The sequence below is a fragment of the Onychomys torridus genome, chromosome 3, assembly GCF_903995425.1.
Source record: "Onychomys torridus chromosome 3, mOncTor1.1, whole genome shotgun sequence".
NCBI lineage: Eukaryota > Metazoa > Chordata > Mammalia > Rodentia > Cricetidae > Onychomys > Onychomys torridus.
Genome location: NC_050445.1, coordinates 143,505,834 through 143,514,456, shown reverse-complemented (window position 1 = coordinate 143,514,456; position 8,623 = coordinate 143,505,834). Strand labels below are relative to the sequence as shown.

General features: G+C 46.1%; 1 protein-coding gene across 1 annotated transcript; it reads right to left on the bottom strand.

Moving 5' to 3' along the window:
* Positions 1–262: 262 nt before the first annotated feature.
* On the bottom strand, positions 263–8,623 carry Gabarapl1 (GABA type A receptor associated protein like 1). The gene is made up of 4 exons (XM_036181609.1): positions 8,252–8,623; positions 4,209–4,287; positions 3,091–3,209; positions 263–1,497 (listed from the first exon to the last, which is right to left on the bottom strand). The coding sequence occupies exons 1-4, from the start codon at positions 8,339–8,341 to the stop codon at positions 1,432–1,434; spliced, it is 354 nt and encodes a 117-aa protein (XP_036037502.1). The 5' UTR covers positions 8,342–8,623; the 3' UTR covers positions 263–1,431.

Genomic DNA, 8,623 nt, shown 5'->3' with positions numbered 1-8,623 from the left:
AGACGTTAGTTTTGAGAAACACACGAAGCAGCGACTGGACACTTACACATCAAGAGGAAAATCATGCACACAGAAACACTTCAGGCATACTACACTGTAACCTTCACCCCTGGGCAACAACTAAATGAACACATATACATCTGACCCTATGTAAGCGCACACAGCCAACCCCACACCCACTTCAATCTCTGAAAACTCAAGTGTCCACACAACCTTCATTCAAATGCAAACCAAAAGAAAAAAAAAAGGTGACAATTCTGCATTCAGGTGGATTTTTAAGGTAAGCAATTATTTTATTTCCCTGGCCTGACAGCATTGACTTCAAAGTATCAGAACCTGCAGCTGACAAAGCAGACATACAGATTGCTCCCAACAGGGAGGATGCTCTTCATTTGCAGAGATGAATTGAAATGTCATGTGTGAATGCAATTCCTGCTCCCGCCCCTCCCCACATAGCCCCTAGATGAAAATGAATGAGTAAAACCCCCATGAAACACTAGAGTCCTCACTCCATCTTTTCTGAATAGCAGATGGCATGGAGGGAAACAGCTGGCCATCACTTAGCATTCCAGTGCGTGTGAGACTGAAGAGCCCGCAGCAGGGGAGGAGAAGTGGCAGGTGTGTAATCTAGCTTACCTTGTAACCCGGACCCTCCAGTAGACACTCTGTCCCTGTACATGAGGAAGCTGAAGGAAATGCTAAAGGACTGATCCTGAGGCTCCTGAAATTCTAAGGTACTTATGGGATGCGGAGCGGAGATGTTCAACCCTGAACTCCAGTTTAATGCCATCCGAACTATGGGCAAGCAAACCACGTTCCCGCACAACCCTGTTTCCCAAGAGGACCCCATCTAAAAGTCTGTGTGAACATCCACTGCCCCACCTGGGGCAGAGCTGTGACACTTGTGTGGAAGAAAAGGATTAGGAGAGGGAGGAATTGGAGACAGAAGTCAGGGGTCACAATGCTTCATTGACAGTGGGTATTTTTTGGTCCCTTAGGCATGGTCCCCTACAGCTCCTAAAGCATTTTTCCCCCTTTCCCTATGTGGCCTATGCAAATACCAAAAATCAAACCTCTGCCCAAAGAGACAGGAGTTGCTGCTGAACTGTATTCTTCTCTAGCGGCCACCTGCCCTCCTCCCAACCTTCTCATGAAACTGCACAAAAACTCACAAGAAGGCTGTGAATGATGTCGTCCCCATCCCGCTCTCACAGCCAATCCAACACAAGTTCTTCCTGGGCTGAGGATGCAGAGAAAACTAACAATTGAGCTTGTGAAAAAAAGACGACAGTGTGTGCGGTGTGATGTTTTCCGATGTCTTCACCTTGCATCTCCTCCATGGTTGGGAGCCCTCCCTCTGGTTCCCCAAGTCCCACGCGCACCCCACCCCTACCCCCAAGTCCAGGTGCTCCCATCTGCTGGGCTTCTGCCTCATTTCCCATAGACACTTTCGTCACTGTAGGCCACATACAGAAAATAGTCTTCCTCGTGGTTGTCCTAAAAGAGGAGACGAGAAGACAGTTCAGAGAATATTAAAAATTCATGTTCATTGTCTCTGTGATTCTGAGTCTTGAACAACCTTGAAGAGGAGACACATTAGTCATCATTAGCCTCCGTTAAAAGAATGGAAGAAGGCTGGGTGTACAGCCCAGTGGTAGAGCATTTGCCTAGCACGTGTGAGGCTTTTTAGCTCAAGTTGTCGTACTGGGGAAAGAGGGGGAAAAGGAACAAAGAATAGGAAGAGGTATCAACTACATGTTGGTCTCTGACCATAAACGCAAGTTTTATAGAGAACATATATCAGCAACAGCAGAAAAATAACTTCATTAAAACATTCATTCTACAGTCAGCTTTAGTCAGGGGAATTTCTTTTTGCAGTGGTCAGCAGTGACTTCAGAGCCTAATAATTGGTCAAAGAACAGATGTAAGTGATTAATGTCTGGTCACAAATAGTTTATCTAAACTGCCCCCTCCAAAGTTCAGGGAATATTGTGGTAGAAGAGGAAGAAAGAATTTAATAGAAGTGAGAAGTCACTTGTAAGGTGACCATGCTTCCGTAAACAAACTTCCCACTTGCCTATAAATGACCCTAAAGACATTCATTGGGTTAAAAAAAAAAAAAATGGAAATAGGAGATCTAGCTGGTAAGATACACAAGAGTGGGAGGGGAAAGAGAGAGGGTAAGGGGCAGGGATGAATGTGATTGAAAAGTACGAAAATCAAAAAACAAGAACAGTACAATGTGAGTTGAACCCTGGTAAGCCAGTCCATCTTTTCAGTACATTTCAACTTTTTTGGCATGTTTTCAAAGCTTTCACAAACAAAATATTGGGAAATAATTCTTATCTTGGAGAAAAATATTATTCTGTGGGGAGGTAGGTCACTCAGTCAAGCACTTGCCTTGCAAGCCCAGAGGACCTGAGTTCAATGTCCAGAAACCAGATAAAAATGGTTGTGTGCTTGTAACCCCAGCACTGGGGAGGTAGACACAGGAGAATCCCTGAGGCTCACTGGCAAGCCAGGCCAGCCTATTGGTGTGCTCTAAGTCAATGAGAGACCCATCTCAAGAGAGACTCACAGTGTTCTTGAAGATGACACCCTAAGTTGTCCTCTGACTTCTACCTGTGTGCACACACACATGCAAAACAAAAACAAACAAAAAAATCCTTCACCCTAGCAAGGAGAGCACAGATATCACAAAACACATACTGAAATGCGTAGTCACGGGGAATAAATGCTATGGAATAAGGGCAAGACTAGAGGCTATTCGATGTGTATGTGACTAATGGGGCACAATGGGAAGGCAGCATCTTGTGTGACAGTGTTCAAGAAGTATAGCTGCTCTGGTGATCCCTTGCTATCAAGAACTACTCAAGTCAGGCAGGATTGAAAGAAGATTTCAGAAGATTAAACTGAGAAGGTGCTCCATCCCTAAAGGACAGGGTTATCTAATCGCCCAGCTTCACACTGCCATGTGTAAGAGGATCCCCATAAATAACACCTCCTGCCCTACTTCCCAGGTGTGTTAACAAACCCTGGAACCAGAGCTAGGGGACACCAGGCTGTGCGATATTGTGACCAAAACCTTACCTCATACAGCTGGCCCATGGTGGCACTCGTGGGAGGGATAGTGTTGTTGACAAAGAAGAATAAGGCGTCCTCAGGTCTCAGGTGGATTCTCTTCCGGATTAAGAAGTAGAACTGGCCAACTACATGAAGGAAACAGAGAGTAGGACAAGAAAAGAAAAAGGATTAGTAAAAGGGGGAAACCAAAGTCTATTGTATCTATCTCCTTTAGCATAAGAACAAGCTTTGTAGACCCAAATCCTGGGTCTGAAAGACCCAAGATCCTTAGTGGCAAAAGAGAAACTGAGGCCCATACAATCCCTGACACACCACAGTGGGACTGCTTCTCTTCCTCTTTATTCAACCTCAAGCCTAATGACTACTGTGGGGGAGTTATGATGTAGATAAAAGAATTCCTGTCTAAAACGGACCCCTGGTGCTTTTCTAGCTCCATTCCCACCCTGAGAGCTAACAATATGAAGAGATCCACTGGACTCTGGACATCGCCGCACAATGGGGCAAGTATCAAGACAGTGAATGTATTCAGTGTTTAGTCTCACTCCTGCAAACCATGAAAAACTTCTGGAAGGCTGACAAATACATGAACTCCAGGGCAAACCTGTCTAAAAAGAATCTGTCCAGAGTATCCTGAAAGCACCTGGCACTTCATTAAGAACAAGGTAAAGTCTAAATACACGTAATTCAAAACAGAAGATATGCTAGTGTCTGCAGTTTCTGTCCCCCAAACAGAAACACGTTTAAGAGATAAAGCATTTAGATACGAATCTCTGAAATGTGATCCTCCCATGACACTGGGTTGGCTTTGGAACCAATGGACCTCTGGATCACCGTGGCTGATTTTTAAAGTGGTTTAAAAGACAGACAATTGTTCCTTTACTCCAGAATACTGCTTTGCTGTGTCTTCATGAGTGAGACATGTGAGTATGGCAATCCAAGTGAGTTTGGGAAATCCAAACAGAACTGGAAACAGAAGGGCAAAGTGTGCCTGACTACACTGGCCAGCTAGCTCCCTGAAGAAGCCATGCATAGTCACAACCCATGTGGTCACCAGCTTAGACTTGAAATAAAGATCAGAAATGCTTTGCCTGCAACAAAGGGTCAGAAGAGAGAAAGATTGTTACCGGTGAGGTCAGAGGGCACAAGGTACTTCCTCTTGTCCAGATCAGGGACCCTGGCTTTAGGAGCCTTCTCCACGATGACCTAGAAGGAGAACAGGAGAGGGGATGAAAACTGCAGACCCTAGCATTGCCTTTTTCCTTCCATACCTTAAATCTGCCTACACTATCCAGGCTCAGTGTAATTTTTCAGTCCTTGCTTCCAACTCTCCTTGATCTTATACAACTACAAATTACCTATAAGAACAGTAAAAGACCATTTACCTTATGGTATTTCATTAAAATCAGGAAGTTGTTCTGTGTTTCTAGGACAGTCTAATGACCTATCAGTTTTATTCTTTTCTCTAAAATACCATGTATGGACTGGGGAGATAGTGTGGTGATAAAAGCACTCACTATATGTGAAAGTCTGATGACTGAGTTCAGATCCCTAAAATCTGTGTAAATGCCACATGGATGTGTGGGCCCAACACTAATCCCAGTGCTGGGAAGGCAGAGACTGGAGATCCTGGGCCAGGCTGTCTTGCCAGACTAACTGAAGTGGGCTAACTGAACTAGGTTCATAGCGAGTAATATGAACAGCAGCCAAGAATTGTACCAGACATCAACCTCTGGCCTCTACCACGTGCATGCATATCTGCACACAGTCACACACATGCCTCCTCACATGTGCACACACTTACGCACACATACACACAGAATGGGAAACACCATTTATTACAGACATAACATTACAGCTTAGATCTTCACGGCCTTCCTTCCAAAGGCCCCTATGTTAAAGAAGTGTTCATGCCCTGGTGCTATGCATAAGTAAGTGGTGGGAACTCTAAGGGGCGGGCCCTCATGAAGTTGTAGATCATTGAGCCCTCTGTGCTCCCCACCATGACGGGCTGACTCACGACCGGCCCAAAGAATGGAGCCAAGTGAGCACAGATGAAGGCTTCTCAAGCCAGCAGCTTTCTTGCCTTCTAGAAGGTGACTGTCTCAGACATTGCTACAGTGACAGCTAACACACACAGGTAACATGGCTCAGATTCCAATCTTTGCAAAAAGGTATTCACGGCTAAGTGAAAACTACTACGAATTTTTTTTTATGAGTGACACTTTCTGAGAGCAATGCACTGGATCACTCTGCATTAGTAACTATGTTAGGATTTTATACTATCTACATTAAATATTTTTATAACCTTTTTAAAGGTTATACATTTTTAACAAAGAAAAAGACACACAAAATCTTAGATGTTTATATATTTACTTAGAAAACAGAAAATAGATTGCAAGAATATTAACATTAGAGTCTTTGTTAAACTCATCTGAGACATGAGAAATGGAATATACCAAAGAGCGAGGAAGCAGAAACAGACATTGGACAAGTGTCCCTAGACACCGTGTGACCTTCAGGGTGTCTCAGGCCTGTCTAGGCTTCTCCACAAGCTGCACCTCAAAAGAGCATACAAATAAGTACACATAAATGCCTGGGCAGACAGAGGTGAATCCAAAGCTTCAAATTAAATAGAACAGAGCATGGAAAAGAGACTAGTAAAGGGCCAGAAATGAGGAAGGAAAGAAGGCAGGCTACACAGGACAGAGCACAGAAAACAAGGGGAACCCTGGTATTTACCACAGGAACTCTGAGACCTGGCAGCTCCCAACCAAGAAGAGAAGAAAAATAAAACCAAACTGTTTTCTCCATCTGTGGCAGGTGGCTCATACACCATAGGGCTGTTTACAAATGTTTAAAAATAGTGTGTCCAGCAGTTCCTGCTATTACAGGTTTCCAACACTCAGTTATTTCAGGATCCCATGATCCCCTCTCCCAAGGCCCACACGTACCTCTTCTGAGGCCAAGCTTAGGTTGTGAGTCAGACTGCCTTAGAAACTAAGTGGCTTTTCTGTAAACCTGAGCATAGTAAGATTCAGTTCTGTGCCCAAGGCCTAGGAACTCTGGTTACAACCCTGAAACAAAAACCACATCGCTGGGGCTAAGGGTGTACCCAGGGATGGAGAGGCCACTGGGCAAAGGGCTCCATCCCCAGTGCTGCCCCCCAACCCAAATCTCTGCCATGTAGCAGAGCTCTTCTCTCACAACCAGGATAAGAGCCATAGGTTGAGAACCTCTCGGGCTGCGGATCCATGAGAGCTGAGAGAGGCTTTCTTTGCTTATAAATTATCACTGAAGTAAAACATTCAACATCGTCACAAGCAGGAGAAGAATAAGGAGAAACTAAAATATTCTAGTTGAGTGTAGTAACCAACGGAATTAGAAAGGCTCCTATTTTGAGGAAATATAGGGGGTTTTAACTGAATTTGGAGATGGGTACATGCCACAGCTTGTATCTCTTAAAATTCTTAATAACAGGTAGACATTCACTTAGATTTCCAGGCTGGCACTGGACTCCCAGCTAAACTCTGGATGGCAGCAAGACTTAACCTACTTCCAGGACTCGACCATGGAAGGTGTACACTTAATTCTGGTTAATCGAACTATACAACAAACTGGAAAAAAAGGACAACCTGAAGGTCAAGGGCTCTAGAAGCCCTGAAGCATGGCAGCCAGGTTGAAATTCCACTCTGCCAGCCAGCAATGTCAGATCTTTGGGTGGTGACTTCACTTCCCTGTGCTTCAGGCTTACATCTGTAGCACAAGGAGTGTGATGGTGTGAGGCGAGTCAGTGAATATGCAGACAAGACATTCGGAGTGCTGGCTCCTAGGTGGTCCACGTGTCTTAAAATATTAAGTGTGTGTGTGTGGGGGGGGGGGTGCTGACAAACAGAAACTTTCAAAGCAATCCTCCATGGAAACATGTGAAGGGCTGTGTACTAAGAAGCCATGGCTAGTGTGTTTCCAGACTTTTCCTTAAGACCCTTGTGTGTAATTCTGAAGAATAGTGGAATAGTTAACTACCCCCTTCCAAACAGAAAATGGGGCTGGGAACTTGTTTCCAGTAGGGCCTACATTTCTTCTGGAAGCAATAGCTGAGATAAAGACTGAGGAAGAAGCCCCCCAAAAGTACTTACACATCAAGAAAAATTATTAGGTAAGTCCAGCTCTTTACCCTTTAAGTTTACTAGTAATGCTAATGTAACATCATTGCCTGTACAGATAAAAAGAACGATTTTAAAAGCTCCTGCTCCTCTATCCACGGAAGCTAACAGTAATGTCGTCCTCCGCTTCCAATTCTGCTGCGTAGCCTTCAAAAGAGAAGAAAAAAAAAAAAAAAAAAAAAACAGGCAGGCAATTGGGCGGGGGAGGGGGTAAAGGGAAAAACACCCGGATGCTGAAGACTCCCTCAGTATTTTTCTCCTAATTGCATGAACTAGGTTTTAACTCTTTAAATCGGGGTATAATTTCGTGTAGGAAATGGTTCTCAGTCCTCACTCTTGGGATCCAAGAGCCCAACCCATCCCCAGGGCAGGGTAAGGCCTTCTTTAATGTCGCATGGTCAGGGAGACAGTAATGATGATGAAGCAAGCTCACTGTGGCGCAGAGAGAGAGTGACCTTATTTGCGGGGCGGGTCTGGCGGATCTCCCCCGCCTCCTAATTCTAAGAAAACGCAGGGTAGAATCTACTGACTTCTCAAGTTGTTCCTCCTACGCTCAAGGAAACGAGGACGAACCTCGGATTCATGGAGAACCACGTAAGGCAGACAAGCATGGTCGCAAGGTTCACAGCACCTGCCACTCCATAGTTGCGCTGCGCTCTCTATAAACGCATCCGGCCTGGGCCCCCAACCAGTGGCTCCCGCACACACAGGCCGTGCCACGCGCACATTCCCCACCTCCACGAGAGAGAGCTGATCCTGCTGAGTCACCCGCCACGCAGGTTGCGCTTTCGAGATGCCAAAGGTGGGCACAGGCCCTGGGGATACCGGTTGGTCAAAACCGATCAGGATACGATTCTGGGGACCCTCCTATGACAGGGCCACCCACCAGGGCCAAGCTACCCTCCTGCTCCAGGCCACCCGCCAGCGCCAGGCTACCCTCCAGCTCCAGGGCGACCAGCTCGCGAATTCCCCAGCTCGCCCTCCCCCTCCCCGCCCCCACTCACCGGCACCCGGTCCGGGTATTTCTTCCTAATCTTTTCACCTTCTTTTTTCCGATATTCGAAGGGATGGTCTTCCTTATACTGGAACTTCATGATGGACCGCAGGTTGTTCGGGCTCCCCGGACGGGGCCTGCAGTGCGGGCTGGGGACTGGGTCTCGCGTCTGGCCACCCCCGATCAATGTCAACCTTATCACAATCGCTCCACCCGCGTCAGCTCCCACGCGCCCGTCGCCGTGTTACGTGGCCAAACGTCCAGAGAGGGATCTGAAGATCTCCGGGTCCGAAGGCAAAAGACCACCAGGTAAAGAAATCGGGTGGCTTTCCCCAAGAGCTGGGAACACAAAAACACCAGGGCGGTGTTGTGACATCACGAA